Source organism: Gymnoscopelus braueri (assembly GCF_963280865.1).
Source record: "Gymnoscopelus braueri genome assembly, chromosome: 13".
Lineage (NCBI taxonomy): Eukaryota > Metazoa > Chordata > Actinopteri > Myctophiformes > Myctophidae > Gymnoscopelus > Gymnoscopelus braueri.
In genome coordinates, this window is record NC_137615.1 from 53,129,625 (window position 1) to 53,148,729 (window position 19,105).

General features: G+C 41.5%; 1 protein-coding gene across 2 annotated transcripts in view; it reads right to left on the minus strand.

Moving 5' to 3' along the window:
• The window catches only part of glyr1 (glyoxylate reductase 1 homolog (Arabidopsis)), a 43,711-nt gene extending 26,818 nt beyond the window's left edge, over positions 1-16,893 (minus strand). Inside the window, exons 1-7 of one of the 2 annotated variants that reach the window (XM_080447327.1) lie at positions 16,848-16,893; positions 14,803-14,839; positions 13,937-14,016; positions 11,935-12,073; positions 9,668-9,778; positions 4,118-4,201; positions 1,433-1,486 (exon numbers count right to left, since the gene is read on the minus strand). In XM_080447327.1, coding sequence (XP_080303453.1) covers positions 1,433-1,486; positions 4,118-4,201; positions 9,668-9,778; positions 11,935-12,073; positions 13,937-14,016; positions 14,803-14,839; positions 16,848-16,888 — 546 coding nt within the window. In that variant the 5' untranslated portion in view covers positions 16,889-16,893. The remainder of the gene's footprint in view (positions 1-1,432; positions 1,487-4,117; positions 4,202-9,667; positions 9,779-11,934; positions 12,074-13,936; positions 14,017-14,802; positions 14,840-16,847) is intronic. The other variant, XM_080447328.1, reaches the window with a different exon arrangement.
• Positions 16,894-19,105: the final 2,212 nt, after the last annotated feature.

The window sequence follows — 19,105 nt, forward strand, 5'->3', positions numbered from 1 at the left end:
ACATTGTTTTCTCACTCAACAGTAAACAAACCAACATACAGTATAAGTGTAAACAGGGTATCTGGCTGCACACTTCTAAAGCTACAATTTAATGACTTTAAGACCTTTTTAATAGCTACCAAATTGGCCACATTGTCAAATAATACGTACAAAAGAGGCACACATTGTGAAAATAGCAAAAAAATATATATATCTACAAGCTCACAACGCCGTGAGCTTGCAGTTCGGCTACAATATTTATCATTGGAACTGAGTCAAACTAAATATAATGCCTACAATTCTATGTGCTTGTCAGGGTGTTGGGGGTCCCCAGTTCAAATATGATTCTTTTGGGAGGTCGCAGCCTGAAAGGCTTGGGAACCCTACACCTATGACAGTGTGTGTGCAGCATTAGGGAGGCACAGTAGAACGCAGACCTCCGACAATTAATGCAGAGCACACGTATGCTCTGAAATCACTCAAATCATTCCCTTATCATTTTACAGACAAACCTACATAAGTAAACCTTTCTGTTGATGGAGTGGAAGTCTACTAAATGAAACCCCACAGGGCTGTAGTTTGCATAATGTTGATTATAAGAACCAGAATAACTTGTCCTGCTACTAGATATGTTTACATTTCTGTTTTACCTTCCCAATGTTTCATTAGATAAGAAAAAACATAAATATTGTACTTATAAACACCTTGTGACTCTTGCCCAACTTGAGCATAAACAGATCAGAACTAGCTTTATTGAATTATTAAAAAAATAATACTTGCCTCCATAAACAATGGAACAGTTAAAAAATATATACATTTTAAAACAACATTTAAACGCAAAATGATGTAATTAAAGGTGTGATTTTGTCCACCCATAAAGTGATCTTATGAGCCTGTCTGCTTATCTTTACTTTAAATGTATTCTCCAACTATCACTTCTGTATTGACAAACTTTTAACCACTAGTATGTAAAGGGAGATTTCAACATCAAAAGCAAACATTGAAGTTAGTTGTGCCACGGATTGCTACGCCTTAGAGGCCAAAGTTTCACATGGGCCTGTGTGTGTGTGTGTGTGTGTGTGTGTGTGTGTGTGTGTGTGTGTGTGTGTGTGTGTGTGTGTGTGTGTGTGTGTGTGTGTGTGTGTGTACGATTTTTAGAGATGGTTTAGAATTAGGAAAAGATTCAGGTTGGGTTTAGGGTTAGAAATAGGTATTTAGAAGTTTAGGTTTAGGGGTTGACGTTATACTTTTCCCTATGTTATACTTACTTGTGCGGCAATGTCACACACCGTTTGGCTATTTTCAATGCCATCCTAAAAATGCTATGTCCCTTATGGCTAAATCCATGTTTTAACCATCCGTAGTTCCCCGTGGCTAGCAGGGATGAAACTCAAGAAGACAAAGTACAAAGGGACAAAGACCTGGTGACACAATGAAAGGCAAAGAGTCCTACCTTTTCAGACTGGCTGAGCAGGAAGTGGTGGAAATGTGGGTCATTTTTGACGGGCTACAATGGAAGAAAAAAATAACTCAGTGAGCCAATCTCACAGGACATGAACTGACCTAATAAAAGATAGTGGGGCACCCGGCAGCAGCACTACAGGATCATATCAAAAAATGTAAATAGAATATCGTCATTTGTGTAAAAGGAGTTAAGTATTTAGTGCATAAATGAACAATGTCTTTCAGAAGGTCGACATTTCTGTATTTTTTTATTGGTTTTACATAATATTTGAATATTTTCGGAAATATTTCACTTCACGTGCAATGATTCTAGAATATATGAAGGTTTACATTTGTTTTATTATATTATCCACGATATATTTCCAAGATATTCACATTTTTGGAGATGATCCTGTTAAGCAGCTTTGACAGGTGCTGGACAACATCTTCAATCGCTGCCTTAAAGCGGTCAGCTCGGAAACACGATTCTTTACGTCAGCGTTTCTCCGCATTTCTCTGCATTGCTTGTGGGCCCCCAAATAATGTGGCAAAACACTAAGATTGTAATGACGATATAACATTAATATTTAGGAAACTGAATGTAGAAAAAAATTATAGGAACTTAAAGCATACTTTGTTAGTTCCATTGATCCAAGTGGGAACACAATCTATTCATTGATCATTAAAACAAACATGCTCTGAAAATGGCCCACCCATCTGAACACTTAACACAGCTACCGGGTTAAGTGGTCAGAAGTGGGCCTATACCCGAAAAGGTTGAAGAACCACTGCTTTACGCAGTGAAGAAGAGAAAGCATGTTAGTTAGTGCAGGCATTCAAGAGTCAATCACTTCCCCTTTGGCCCCAGAATACCTCTTCTTTTCCCATCCTACCAGCTGGTTCATTGCATCCACCAAGTGTCACCAAACTAAATGGGTCCCTGATTTAAACACATCAAGACCGGGAAAAAAATATTCTACGATTTGCAGAAATGTTCACAATCTTTCAAAAATATAAGTTCATCGCGCAGCACTCGGTGCCGCGCGATGAGCTTGTAGATCTGCCATTTTTTAATAGGCAAAGAAATCTTAAAATGACAAACAGATGCGTTCCCGGTCTTAAAGGGTTAAATGGGAACAAATCCAGCAATCATCTCGGTACCCACAGTAATCGACCACGTGCATGTCATTGCAGAGCCAGTCGTATGCAAATCACGGGTGGAATGGATGTGTGCCCGCTTGACATTATGTAGCTAGCTAGCCCGGTTACTCAAGTAGTTTTTGTTGTTTAGCTTTTTACCCCTTTTTCTGGCCAATGTAGTCGTCGTCACTGCTGTTGCATCCTACTGACTCAGCTGCCAATGAGGGGCCCCCGCCGGGAAGACGTAGAGCCTCCGTCCTATTCCTCCCGCCCAACATTCCCTGCTGACAGGTGGTGCCCCAGCCTAGAGCATTACGTGCAGCGACAATTACCCCATTAAGACCGGGAACGCATCTGTGTCATTTCAGATTTATTTGGCTATTCAAAAATAGAAGATATACAAGCTCATAGCGCGGCTGCTATTTTTGAAAAATCGTGAAAATGTGTGAAAAAAATTGCTTTATAAAAATATATACTCTCAAAGATTTGCACACATTTTCACATTTTTTTCAAAAATAGCAGATCTACAAGTTATGAGCTTGTATATCTGCTATTTTTGAATAGCCAAAGAAATCTTAAAATCTATCTTAAAATTATTTCCCGGTCGTAATGGGTCAACACAACTGGGGAGGGTGATATTTATCACTGCACTTACTCCTACAGGCTGGGGGCGGGGAATGTTGAGCACTGAGCAGGAGAAGGTGAGTACATTAGGAATAAACTCTGGCAGTCAATGAGTTAACACGTTGACTGCCAATCGCGTAGATCTACGCGAACCTACTTAAAGCCGCCACGTGCCAATCGCGCAGATCTACGCAAAGTGGTGTTTTTTTTAAGTTCACATTGCACTTTTTTCAATTTTCGATACACTTCCGTTTCCGGTAGCACCACCGGAAACGGAATTATCCGGGTTCCGGTTTTTCCGATCGTTTCCGCTTCCTGTCTAGAACGAAGCCTAAAAGTCGATTATCTCGGTTGTTGTTTTTCTCATCGCTGATCACTGTTTAGCATTCACCGCTGTAGCTTCAAGATGGCGGATCGCAAAGCGAAGCGGTCTTCACTGCTCGTCTCACACAGATCCCCTGTGTGTTTAGAACCAAATGAACGCGCACTTTTAACGGATTTAGCGAGGTCTGTGGCGACATGAAAAAAACAAAAAAACAACAATAAAATGGCACTGGTGAGTACATTATGATATTAAACTCTGGCATGGAATGTGTTAATGGGTTAATGCTACACTAGCAGAAACTGAAAACGGAAATGAATTGCATGTTTTCACAGCTAAGATACGTAAACCCCCCCCAAGCAGCCTTTGCGAGCCATGACAGAGTTGGTGACCACCAAGTGAGTTCTTTATCAGCCACAGGTTCTGCAGCGTGAACACCACACACACACACACACAGGTCAAACAGGGAGGAAAGGTCAGAGTCAGCAGCTGTGCTGCAGTGTGGTGGCGAGGAGCGTGCTGCACGGTGAAGCATTAGAGGGCAGAAGAACAGAGCAGGCTGGAGGGGCAAGAAGGAGGGAGGTGGGTGGTTGGGGGGGTTTCACCTACACTGGTTTCCCATTTGAAGGCCGAGCCGGACGCGGCCCCCAGCCTCTCAGCCGTGGACGGCTCGGGGTCTGAGTCAGTTAAGTCCTTGGAGGAGGGAGGGAGGGAGGTAGGGTGGAGAGAAACACACATTGATATTAGAGTCCGACCCATGCCTGATTTTTGGGGTCCGATGCGATCCTGATTTCGTTGAGTCCTAGTCCTTATTATTACTAGGGATTCCAAATGGACCCTTACAGGTCTAACTCTGAGAGTGTACAAATGGAACCAAATGAACCCTTACAGGTCTGTAACTCTGAGAGTGTACAAAATGGAACCAAATGGACCCTTACAGGTCTGTAACTCTGAGAGTGTACAAATGGAACCAAATGGACCCGTACAATCTCAGAGTTATGATGGTCCTTGAATTTAAATAAGTCTGATCCTCCACAACTTGGTTAATCCCATGAGTATCCACAGCGAAATTCTGAACACCAAAACACACCAAAACATAACAAGCCATTCACTAACTCGTTGACAGGACCTACTACTGTGTCGGGGACGGAAGAGAGCTTGTTTTGCGTCACTCAACAGTGAGACTCTGATTGGCGTTCGGTAAGTCTGTGTGTGTCCTGCGTCAAACCTGTATTCAGGGAGCGCTAGACCAGAAAGCTCTATATTAATAATTTGGAGAAATGCAGAGTGCAAGACACTACCATGATTTTCACAGGTAAGCTTCATAAAGAAAAAGGTAGGGTAATATTTTTGGTTTAAACAAACCATGTTTTGCTATAGAGTGTGTTTGTGTGTTTGTTCAGTAACAGGGGTCTCCCTGGCTATCCAGCTCTTTAATAAAAAGAAAATACATTTTCAGGTATAGGTGACAAACGTTCAGCAAATCAGGAGAGACAGTACCCATTGTATCAGCTTGTGTTCCAGTTCCAATTGTGTCTGTTCATTTATTTGTATCATCATTAAATTGATATCCTGACCTAAAAATGCATTTTCTGTTTAATAAAGAGCTGTTACTGAACAAACACTCTATAGCAATGAGTACTATCAGAATATAGAGCTGATTAACACTTATTTTAAACAAAGAAAATCACTTAGCCTACCCTACCTTTAAAGTTGTACAATGCAGAATCACAAATAACGATTTTTAGCAACCTCTGCTGGTCACTACCGTCACTGCATACAATTTCCGTAGTCCTCGATTACCCAGAATTCCATTCGTTTTCACCGGAAGCCGGAAGTGTTTCAAAAAGCGATCTTTTAATTAGTGTGGTTGTCCGAATGGGCAACCAGACTATTGTTATAGATAAACTTTATTCTTTATTTCTTTATAGATAAACTTTATTTCGGGCTGCATCTCCTCCCACAGTTTTTTCCCAATTTAGTGCCATATGTCAAAATGACCGGCTTCACCGGGAATCGTGCACTTGTATTTTGCTAAGAGATTGGTTAAATAGTTTAATTTATATTGATTTATTAGTGCATTAAATTTCCCCATCCACTTTAATGGAAAAGTGAAAAAACTCAAATTCAAGTATTTTTTGCTCTGAAACCGTAAGAGCTAGAGTTACCAGATTTGGTGGGGAGGTTCATGATTTAGTCCGAAATTATTTTTAAAACAAATTACACCAGTCGGCCTCATGGTGGCGCTATAACAGCCCACTTTACGTTTTGGCCTATAACTCTTGAACCGTAGATCCTAGAATAATCTAAGAATCTTTTTTCCCCTAGATTCCTTGGGTCATGACGCAACTCCCCATATAGGCCACGCCCATTTGCGTCATGATAGATTTTCCGCCATTTTGAATTTTCTTCAAAACACACTTTTAGCTCCTCCTCCCACATATCTCCAAATTTCACAAAAATCGGTACACATGATCTCTGGACCCATGCGATAATCTGGAGCGAAACAGAATTTTGATAGTCCATACCGTTCGTCCGTAAATGGCTTCCAAAGTTAGAGGGAGGGGCCCGTTTTACAAAAAAGCCCACAAATCACGAACAAAACGTCCAGTCAATCCCAAATTTGCATCACATGTCAAGGGTGGTTTACTCAACAAATCCCCAAAAGCATTTCCTCTTTGATCCATAGGGGGCGCCACAACTGCGCAAAACGTAACCGTTTGATGCAAAAACATGATTTTTGGGGGGATCAATCCTCTCAAAATGAAACGCAAGTGATCTCAGGAGTGACATGACGATGTCATTGGCCCGCTACATTTGTGGGAGGGGCTTATTTATTTTAGTGGGAGGGGCCTATTTCTTCAAATCAAAACGCCATGTATCACGAACGCAGGATCCAATCAGCACCAAATTCGAATGGCACGTCACGCGGCCTCCGACGGTATTCCTCCAAGCGTATTCCTCAAGTCCCGGCGGCGGCGACCTGCGACCAGCGTCGGCGCAACCACACTTTGAAATTTCCCAGAATTGCGACGCGTCTAGTTGTTTTATACTATCTACGGATCGTTTCTCTTAGCCAGTGGAGCATTAGTTACCATGAGCTGTGCTTTCTTTTTCTGTTTCGATCTTCCAATCCTACATTCTCTTAACACATTGAGTGCCAAAACCGTATATATACCTTTTTGCAAATACACCCGTGGAGTGCCCAAAAAGTATATATACGTTTTTTTTTAAATATTTTTCGTTTCTTTCCACGCGGGAGGGGCTAGAGCAGCTCTGGAATCACCCTAGGAGATTCTGAGAAGGAAGGGACAGATGGACCACCGTGTCAAAAACATGGCTCCCCATTCGCTTCCGTTCTATTTCCTTCTCTAAAACCCCTATAACTCCGAAACTTTTTTACGCTGGGGAAAACGACTCATTTTGTATCCGCGATCGCTGCGCCATTGTGACCCGCGTGAAAGATGTTATCGTTCCAGCCGTTAGCCAGGCCCACCGGGCAAAATGGAGGCATGCTTTTTTTTTTCATGGATCGCTCGTCATGGAGTCTACAGCTTTAAACAGCACAATGGAACGCAACGGTGAGATTCCTAGCACCGAACGTATTCTGTTATTATAAAATTCTGGCACCCAATGTGTTAAAATCAGCGTGAGGTTCCTTTTTGTTATTAGCGCGGTAGTTCCTGGCCAAACAGGAAACCGTTGCGGTAGTTCGTCGGCCAGGACGTCGGCCACGACGTCATGACGTTGGCCAGGAACGTCATTTTCCCGGGAAAGTCCCCCCCGTCCACGTTCAATAGAAAATATATAAATAAAAGGCTTCCGGGGGTGAAATTCATGGAGTGGGTGTTGTGAAACTTTTGCCACTCACAAAAGATATACAATTTAACTTTAGTTTTGTTGAAAACGTTACCTAGTATGCCTTTAACAAACAAAAAACACAATTTCGGGGGAGCAGGTATTTAAAGACCCAATGACACATCTATTGTCACAATCCCTCCTTTCCAACTAAATATTTGTTTCTGTTTTTCATAGCTGATCACTCAGTGGTCTTGTGGTTGAGTAAGTGTCCGCCCTGACATTGGGAGGTTGGGGTTCGATCCACCGCCGGGTCATACCAAAGACTATTAAAAAAATGGGGCCCAATACCTCTCTGCTTTGCACTCAGCATCAAGGGTTGGATTGGGGCTAAATCCCTGCAACATATTACCGTCATGTCCAGGGGGATGTACTTGTACATCAAGCGGCCTCACACTACAGAAACAGGACATAGGCTCCTGCCCTATGGATCACATGGCCCAGCAAGGCTCACTCTTAACTTGCAAAAGAGACAGTTACACTGAATTCACGGTAGCAATTTCTCGCAAAATGGGCTGACAGCCGTCCGGCGAGGGCTCCACTGATTTGAGCAGCTAAAAGTGAACAGCTGCACCCCGACAGCAGAGCTCAAGAAGTGACAGAGATTTGATGCTCGTCTCTGGAGGCTAGTTTGTAAACGTTTTGTACATCTTAGGTCAAGAAAATAGGCCTTGGAGTTGCTCTATCCTGATTCATTTCACATAGTGGTGGCCACAAGGTTAGAGGAGCGCGCTCGTTGCCGGAAGGTTCCTGGTTTGATTCCTCGGACCGGCTGGAAAGATCTGGGAGGGGAACTGAAAATGAGCACCTTTTATGTTTCTGTGTTTTAAAATTTCTCCCAAGGGCGACAAAATAAAGTAACCTTGAACCTTATGCTGCAGCTACTACCCTGGGTAAATAAAGAATTAAAAATAATCACATCTACGACAGCTAGATTAAAACTTCAAATCAATATTTCCGAAGTGGGGTCCACTCCAGGGACCCTCTGGGTTCCTTGAAGGGGATCCAAATGGACCCTTACAGGTTAAACACCTGTAAGGGTCAGAGTGTGTACAAAACAATGGAAACAAATGGACCCTTAAAGGTCGGTAACTCAGTGTATGAATGGAACCAAGTGGACCCTTACAGGTCTGTAACTCTGAGTTATGGGGGTCCTTGAAATTCAAGATTTGAGAACCACTGCCCTACTTCTACACCAGGGGTCTTCAATGTTTTCAGGCTAAGGACCCCCTAGCTGAGAGAGAGATGAAGCAGGGACCCCCTCTATATTGTATAACATTGTTTCAAATTTAACTTTTTTTGTTTACTTGGTCTGCTCTTTTTTCCCTCTACACCTATACCTCTTTGCCAAAAATAGCCGATCTAATAGCGATCTACGATCGCTATTTTTGGTTAAAGTTCTCCTCAGAAAAGGAATGCTAGGGTTCAAGTGGTTACGGTAAAAAAATATATAATATCACACAAAGATTTGGCGGACACCCTGTAGTAACTCTGAGGACCCCCTAGGGGTCCCGGACCCCCTGTTCTACACAGTAGCCGGGTTCTGTCCACCTCAAGTGTCTGGAGTGTTGCACTACACCTAGTCCACGGCCACTTCAGAGCACAACACGCTTCAGAGTGGCTGTCGCTCTCCCTCTCTCTCTCTCTCTCTCACCACACAGCGGCAAAGTTGAACTTTTCTATTACTTTGAGGTTGTGCTTTTTGCTGGGCTCCGTCTCCTGCCGTGGTCGGGAAAGTGACAGTGTCTCATTTATTAACCATCAGGATTTTACAGTGAAGATTTGGGTCCAACATTTGTTTTTATCAAATGGGGGTCAGTGACCAAATGCATATCAAACTGGGGATCCTTGAAATTAACAGGTTGATAATCACTGCTTTAACCCATTAAGACCGGGAATGCAGATCTGTGTCATTTTAGATTTTGTTGGCTATTTTTGTAAAATCATGAAAATGTGTGCAAATCTGTTTGAATATTTTTTCAAGCAACAATATGTTGTTCCAGGGACCCCCAGAAGCAAAGATTTGAGTTACAAATGTTCGCTTTAAAGAATATATATATATATTCAAAGATTTGCACACATTTTCACGATTTTTCAAAAATAGCAGATATACAAGCTCATAGCTTGTAGATCTGCTATTTTTTAATAGCCAAAGAAATCTAAAATGACAGAGATGCGTTCCCGGATTGAATGGGTTAAGTCCATCTCTTTGAGCAAAGAGTACCACAGATTGAAGCTTATACCCACAACAATTATCATCATCAATGCTTGACTGATAACCGACTCCAATGTTCTACTGACCTTCTCTGACGGGTCCTTGAGGGCGCTGAGGTCATCGTCATCTTCCTCCAGGATTTTCAGTGGCTTGCTGACAGCCTTCTTTCCTTTGCCTTCTCCTTTGCCTTCTGAATTCTACAACATCATCACATTGCCCACCTTCATTGTTAAAACACATGTGGCTTTGGTTGTATGCATGCAGTGTAGTCCAGCGGTTCTCAAAAGGTTTCATGTCAAGGACCCCCAAATTGATATGGTCGCAGACCCACATCTGAGATAAGGTTAGGGTGAATTCAGTCAAAATTATTCCAAAATATTTTTGGGGGTTATCCCCCCCGCCGGCCTTTTTTCCCATAAACTATCAGACCAACAAGCTCACAACACGTCCCAATGCAGAGCCAAAGTACAAAGTTAGGGTTAAAGTGGTTAAACTTAATTCGATGCTTTATCAACGTTTCGCTGGGCACCCTCTGGAACCTTCTCACGGACCCCTGGGGGTCCCTGGACCCTACTTTGAGAACCACTGGTGTAGCCTATGCAATAGAAAACATGCTCGATGCTACACCGACAAACCATGCTTCAATACTATGCAAATGGGAGGGCATCTGCGTTGTAATGACAGGGAAGATAAAACCATTATTATGTTGGTTCTATTCCCATTGATTATTGGTATATAAGCGACAAGAACCTTAGTGTCCCTATTCTGGGTCGAACATTTGACAAAAATAGCAGATCTACAAGCTCTGAGCTCTGTATATCTGCTATTTTCGGCATAGATATTTAGTGTAAAGAGAAAAAAAGGAGGGTGCCTAGTATAGAGCAGTGGGGGACTCTGGTCAAATAAGAGTACAAGATTTAAGTGGTCAAAGTTCAACAACATAACTTTCATTTTTGTAGTCTTTTTGTTAACCCTCTGGTAGTTTGTTTGAACTGTGATTCCCAGAAGTCAGTTAAAAAAGAAACTAGTCTCAACCGGAAGCCCCAAAACGAATAAATGGTCTGAGAGCGGACAGTATTTTGGAAAGTAACAACATCCATCGTCAGAAACTATGTATTTACTCGAGCAACGCCAACATAATAATACATTTTCTCATTCCAAAGCACTCAGTCAGTAGGTAGAGCGCTCGCCTTTGGACCACAAGGTCATGGGTTTAACCTATAATGACCGGGAATGCATCTGTGTCATGTTAAGATTTCTTAGGCTATTAAAAAAATAGCAGATATACAAGCTCGTAGCGAGGCACCGAGTACCGCGCTAAGAGCTTGTATATCGTTTTTTTTTTTAAAGTCTTTGAATATATATATTTTTTTAAAGCAAGCATTTGTAACTCAAATCTTTGCTTCTGGGGATTCTACAAATGTCCTCTAAATCCTAACAGTTTTTTGAAAAAGACTTATGTTTCTATATCAGTGGTGCTCAAACTTGGACCCCCAAAATTATATGTATTTGGCCCCCATCTAGACTAGGGACACTTCTTAACCACAAGTGGCTAAGAAGTGATTTAAAGTGCAATGACTGGTAAATGAATGGGTTGTGTAGTGGGTCGCGACATATCATGCTCCGTTGATAAAACATTTATAATCCAACAAGGCTCCTCATTCATTGGCATACAGTGAAACAGCTCTCCAAGTCACTCTTTTAGCACATTTAGCACATTCTGCCATCACGAAACGCAGCCAAAACGTCCCGTTGATTTTACGGGGTGAAGATGTGATGGTCTTCTTCCTAAGACACATAGCAAAATCAACATGGAGTTGACTTTTTTTCTTCAACAAAAAAGTGCAACACTGGGTTTCGTGATGTTATACATTGACAGAATGTGCTTTGTTTGCGTTTGTTTATGTGCTAAAAGAGTGATTTGAGAGCCGTTTCACCATACAATGCAAGCCAAAGCCAATGAGGAGAACACTTTGGGATTATTCATTTATAGTCAACAGAGCAAGATATCTCACCAATAAGGACTAGTTCAGTGGTACCCAAAGTGGGGTCCGGGAACCCCCAGGGTTTCCAAATGGACCCTTACAGGCCTGTAACTCTAAGAGCTTACAAATGGAACCGAATGGACCCGTAACGGTTCCATTTGTACGCTCTTAGAGTTATGGGGGTGCTTGAAATTAAAAAGGTTGAGAAGCACTGGACTAATTACAACTTCTACTACACAACCCAAACCTCTACCATAATGTCATGGCACTTTTAAAGATACTGAGCACCTTAGCAGTCCTAACAGCGAGCCCCACATCCGTACACTGCTCAAGGCAGTAGGTCTTTTTTTAACGGGACATTTTGGCACCTGCTCTTTGCCCTTGGCTTTCTTTAGGAAGTCCTCCACCGCATCCACCGCCTGTTGGAAGCGTTTGCCTTTATTGATCTTGATCATCTCCTCTTTGTGAGGGTGGTAGGGCTTCAGCTGCTCCACTTTGATCCACGCACTGGAGACACACACACACACGCACAAAAAAACAAGGATGACGTGGAGGTTTACGCCGTATATAGAGGCTATGCTTGTGATATCATCGTACAAGTTATGTGGGAACGCCTACTGAGTAGCAAAAAAATACTTTCTGGCCATGACAGCCCATAAATCCAAATGGAAATCTTGATCTGATTGTATTAAACACTGTATTAAACCTCTTTCTATCTGCAAGGTTTTTGTTTCATAAAAATCCACCATAGACATGTTAAGAGCTACTTTCTCTCAATAAATTCCGTGCAAGTGATTATTTTTGAAGGGTTGGAGTTTGGAAGTGCTTGTTTTAAAAAACGCAACGTCCTGCTGCCTCCTGCATTATGTGCAATTTAGAAACAGGTGGTACACAGGACCGTTCAGTGATTTCCAACAAGTGCTTACAAACTCCAACATGCTGCTCAATGTTTTGCCACTCAGTCTAGCTGAGGGGGGCATGTCCCGGTGGAAAAGTGACTCATGTGCATACTCTCTATAGGGGAGTGACTACTAGGCCTGACAGGCAAATCATTAAAAAAAAGATTGCGGATCTACAAGATCTACAAGCTCACAATGCGTCGCGATGTGACGCATTGTAAGCTTGTAATCCGGCTATTTCCACTGTGTTTTTCTTTGGGTTTTTTTTAAGTATAAAGTTATTAAATATGTCAGTCAGTTATTTGTCATATCTGCCCTGTGCAACTTTTGTCCATGAAGCCTAAAATCCAAACAGAAGTGTAATTTGTATTCACATGTTCAATGACAGAAATGCAATTAAAGGGATATTTCACTTTCAAACAAATTTTGGGTCATTTTATCGTCTACTCAGGCTTTTGGGAGCACCCCGGACAATTTTCAAGTTGCTTGATTCAGTATTTAGATATTTGATATTAATTTAATCAGACACGCCCCCTTCCTATACGAACCCATTTTAACTTCAAACTCCATTTTAACCATGTTAGATTCATCAGAAACACCCGTCCTTGTTTCTGGTGACTGATATTGTTAGCCTCGCGTGGCCAGACAATATCACACGACACACTGCGTGGATATTAGTCTGGTCCCTATCAACGATAGATTTCTTTCCAAGGGGCGGTTACAAAAAGATCCAAACGGACTCTATTGGTTAGACCTAAACCAATCAGAGCAGTGCTTCCTTGTACGAACCAATCAGAGCAGTGCTTCCTTGTACGTCATTGCTCCAAATAAGGTGATAAGCCCGCCCACATTTGGATACTGGGCCCTGATTGGTCCCTCACGACTTCGGAGGGAGAGAAATGAAATCTCTATTGAGGGGGGCCAGACCTAATCTGCCGAGGGCTAAAGTGCGATGCAATTTTGCAAAGGCAGATTCGTCTGGAACCAGGCTATGATATTGTCCCTCTAATACGTGAGGACACCGTGTTTTTTCAATTACTTTTTTCATTTATTTTTTATAATTATTTTGGAAAATGAAAAAAACTAAATACAATTAAAACATTTCATAAAATAAATGGAAAAAGTAATCGAAAAAACACGGTCTCCTCACGTATTAGGAGGGCAATATCAGTCACTAGAACCCAGGACGGGTGTTTTCGATGAATCGAACATGGTTAAAATGGAGTTTGAAGTTACAATCGGTTTGTATAGGAAGGGGGCGTGTGATAAAATGAATATCAAATATCTAAATACTGAATCAAGCAACTTAAAAACTGTCTGGGGGGCTCACAAAAGCCTGAGTAGACTATAAAATGACGCAAATCTTTTTTGAAAGTGAAATATCCCTTTAAATATGTGAAATCATGTGAAATGCCACGCTGGTGACAGCTCTGGCGACAGAGCGTTTAGGATGTGTGTTGACATTACTTACTGGTCTTCAGTACCAAAGAACTTAACAAAATGGCATTTTTTGCCCCGTGGCTTTTTCAGGTCCTTGGGCGGGCTGACAACCTAGACAGAGAGACGACAGATAAACAATAATGATAATAATAATAACGTTGAGTTATACAGGGTTACAAAGTGCTTTACAGAACAAGATAAAAAGCAACAAGATATCAGTAAGAATTAACCCATTAAGACCAGGAACGCATCTGTGTCACTTTAGATTTCTTTGGGCTTTTCAAAAATAGTAAAAAATACAAGCTATTTTAGAAAAATCTTGAAAATGTGTGCAAATCTTTGAATGGGCTATATATTTTTAAAAGCAAACATTTTAACTAAAGTCTTTGCTTCTGGGGGATTCTACAAATATCTTCTAAATCGTAACAGTTTTTGGAAAAAAATTATGTTGCTGTAATATCAGTGGTTCTCAAACTTTTTTCATGTCAAGGACCCCCAAAATTATATGTATTTGGCCACAGACCCCCCATCTCAAAATATGTTGTTCCAGGGACCCCCCAGAAGCAAAGATTTGAGTAAAAGAAATTCACTTAAAAAAAAAGTATATATATTCAATGATAACACATTTTCACGATTTTTCAAAGAAATAGCAGATCTACAAGCTCATAGCGTGGCACCAAGTGCCGTGCTATGAGCTTGTACATCTATTTTTGAATAGCCAAAGAAATCAAAAAATGACACAGATGCATTCCCGCTCTTAATGGGTTAAAACAGTACAGTAAAAACCATACGGCAAACATCAGATAAAAGCTAGTTTGGATAGTATCACTATTGATAGTATTACTACTGATAACTATTGATGATTGATTAAGTCAAAAGAAAGGTCAAGTCTCTCACCTTCCCTGGCCATGGAGGGTATCGACCAAGCTTCCCCCTGGAGAAACACAGTGAGTCAACGTCAATTCATTCATTCATTCGATTACTGATAAAGTTGTTTCCACACAGATAGCAGTATCGGAAAAGCAGCCGATACTGCCTAGAATATTGGTGTCGGCGACTATGCCTGTACAATCCAATGCCAAGTAATATATCTCATGATATTTCATTTATAGTCATGCATAGTCCCATGAGAAGCCTGCCAGTCAATATGAAGGCGACTCTCATGACTAATTGGGAATGACGCAAGCTCAGGGCTGATCACCCTGTAGCCGGCCACCTTTGGCGAGGGAGTATAGTGTCGAGGCCGAAACACCCCAAGAACCAAGGGAACACTACTGATGATGCGTCCCAAATTACAACCTAGCCCCCAGTTCCATTACATCCACCATTCATCACTCTCAACACTCTCATGTATGTGCCTGCACAAAGGAAATCTACATCTTATCCTGTGTTTCATAAACAGTAATATTTTGAATGTTTCATTTGACTGTTATATGCTCTTACTGTACTACTCACATTATTGCTTTACTAACTTGTAGCTGCCATTCTTCTTTTTTACTCTGTCTGTGGTTCTCACACTTTTTAAATTTCAAGGACCCCCATAACTCTGAAAGTGTACAAATGGAACCAAATGGACCCGTAAGGGTCCATTTGTACACTGTCAGAGTTACAGACTTGTAAGGGTCCATTTGGTTCCATTTGTACACTGTCAGAGTTACAGACCTGTAAGGGTCCATTTGGAACCTCTCTCAAGGACCCCACTTTGAGCACCACTATCCTGGATTGTTTTTTGGGCGGTGAAACCGCCCCTATAAGTGAGATTTGGAAAAATGTACTAACTCCTGCGCTGTGATCTGGGCCCAGGAAATTAGTAGAATTATCCTGCGCTGTGATTGGCCAATCACAGCCTATTCAGGACTGTGATTGGCCAGTGTCACATGACACATGTGCATAGCCCTATATAAGCAACCATAACTTGAAAAAAACCAAACTTTTGTTTTTTTCAAGTTATGGTTTTGTCCATCATAAAGAGTGTTTCAATAAATGTATTTATCCTTTGTACATGATTGATCGACTCCATTCAGTATTGTGATTAGCTAGCAAGACACCGCCCACTTCACACAGGGTGTGATTTTTAAATTACACACTGGTATCTGAATCAGTACGCAAGTCGTGGGTATCGGTACAGCTCCAGTTATTGACTTATCTTTTAATCACAGCCATTGTCATCATCATCAATATCATGTAATCAAATGACAGTGACACTTAACATTAAGTCTCCAACAAAAACATCACATTCAAGTGGAACAACTCCTACTGTAACTTGTCACTTTACTTAAAACTTACTCTGTTCGTTACAAGTACAACAAACGGATCCATACAGCCCTGTCAGATGACTCTAACGTTACTTTAGTTTATTTTACTCAAATGTACTCTATCTTCGTTACAAGTACACAGACAGCAGACACTTACCAACCCTGTCAAGTGGCTGCACGTCGTTACTTTCGTTTTTTTTTGTTTAGTGTTTTAGTTTTTTTATACTTTTGAAAACGTGTGAAATGGGACATTCTGCCTAACGAGTACTTCAACATTTTAAAGCAAATACTTTTGTACTTTTACTCAAACACAATTTTGATTACCAGACTTGTATTTGTAACTGAGTATTTCTACATTGTGATATTGGTACTTTTACTCAAGTAAAAAAATGTGAGTACCAACACTGTGTCGTAGTATGTCAGTGTCGCTATCACAGAAAATTAACAGATATACAAGCTATATACTAGCTTGTATATCTGTTCTTTGGGCCCCTGGGTGCGGTAGGCAGACACACTATATTTGCATTAGCTCCTCCGCTAGCCGCCATGCTAACACTGGCCTTAACGCGCTGTTATACCGACAAAACCGTCATTATACGGTGTGAACATCAGCTACAATGACGCTTTGCGTCGTTAACGTTCATTAGAAGCCATTTAAATGTGTCATGAAGCGTGAGGTCGTCTCACCAGACCAGGTCCCCGATCCTCAGATGCACAACAGTCGCCATCTTAATAACAGCTATTTTTTTTTCCTTTTTTTTCACAACAGCAGAGAAGCAGTGTTGCCAGATTCTGTGAGAGAAATAAGCAGCCAGGTCTATGAAAACATAACCTCGCATCACCAGTCTTTCCACCTCGGAAAACAAGCCCAAATCAAGCAACTTAGGCCACATCATGAGCACTTTATTTTGGTTTGTTTTTTAATAATGTGTTTATTTTATATCTTATAATTATTATTCATTTTTATTTTTATTTTATCCCACGATTTTGTAACCCTTTTTTTTCACCCGGTGCCAATTTTCTAAGTGATCCTGGGCGCTACACTCCCCTGTCCCCCCACCGGCCTGGGGAGCCCAGAGCCGAGCTCATGCCTCCTTCAATGCATGAGAGCCAACTGACCTTCTTGTCACCTGACAGGGGGGAGGTTCCCCGGTAGGACATAGCGCGTGGAAGGAACACGTTATTCCAACCAGTTCCTTTCCCCTCCATCAGGCGCCCGGCTGTCATGGGGGAGGCGGTATAGCGACCATGATTACTACATGTTTTTGTGAGGGTATTAACTTAGCCTGGGACCAGACAAATCTGCGAGCGCAAAAAATTATTGCACTCTGCGGTGATAGAGTCTGGCTACGCCACACGGGGAGAACATGCAAACACAGAGTAGGCCCTTTCACCAACCCCACCTAGGATATGGGCACTGGTGACGTGGAGGAGAAGACGCCAACAACAATGTGTTTATTAATCAATGTTTTACTTACAATGACAACATCAAAACACTCTTATACATACATACATACATACATACATACATACATACATACATACATACATACATACATACATACATACATACATACATACATACATACATACATACATACATACATACATACATACATACATACATACATACAAAAACTAAAACATTACATTTTAATTACAAAATTTAAATGAAACACATTAAAAAGAACACTAACATAAGATAAACCAAAATTAGACAGAATACATTGGACATTGGATCATGAGCACTTTTGAACCTCCTACATGCATCGGCTATTTGAAAAAAGCTGATCTACAAGCTCACAACGCGTCACGATGCGACGCGTTGTGAGCTTGTAGATCTGCTATTTTCAAAAACTTTTGCAATAAAGTTTTGAATCTTTGGATATGTTTTTGAATTATATTCTAACAACACAAATGCTCCCTGGCACAAAACATCTATGAAAATACTAGAGAACCACTGCTTTGGAAATTTGGAAGCAAGTAAATTAGCAAATTTTTTAAACAAGCCATTGCAGCTTTTCTGGACAAGCCTATTTGACCTTGTATTGTAAACTGTAATTCCATATGCTTTTTTCTCTGCAAACTTCTAAATAAAGTAGGCCTTCTCAATCAATCAAAAAGCCGCAATTGCGGCTTTTTGATTGATTGAGAAGGCCTACTTTATTTAGAAGATAGAGTATTAATTGGTAGTTAACTACCAATTAATTACAAGCAACTTTACAAAAAGCCCAAAGTCGCTTATTATAAGCCGACATGGCAACACTGCAGAGACGTCGTCGCACTGAATCAAGGGAGAAAAACACGCCCACCCACCGCACGGGTCACATGGTGCCATGTCACGTGGCCTCAGCGCCCTGCTTGCTCGCAGCAGCAGCTCAATGAGCAGCAGCACGCAGGTTGCGCCGAAACGGGTGACTTGTAGAATTCTGTGACTCTAGAGAGAGAGAGAGAGAGTGGAGTGGTCCATGTATCCCCGGATCCAGGGATGAGCTGTAGGGGGTGCTACGGGGGGTCGGCGACCCCTTAGTTCTGGCGCTATGGGGCTGGGGGGCTGGGAGCTCCACATGCACGCGCGAGCACGCACCGTCAGCTGCGGTCTTTAACACCTTAAAGTTTAAACAATAGCCTCTCAAGGTTCGCGCCGTCAGCGGCGAGCCGTTCTCAATAGCGTCTACCTGGCTGCTTTGCATAACATTAGGCTACTGGAGAAAAGCCATGGACTTGAATTGAAAGTGTTACATTCCTCTCACAATGAGAGACAACAGTCTCTGCACTGCAGAGTGTGAAGGGGATCGGTTAGAAGAGGACCCAGTTCTCTGAGACAAGACAAAGACAAGTTGTCTGATTATTTTAAGTAGCCTACTTATGTGTGGGTGAGTCTATGTAAAGGGCTTTTATATAAAACTAAAAGGAAAATAAAATAATTAATTAATTGAAACAAA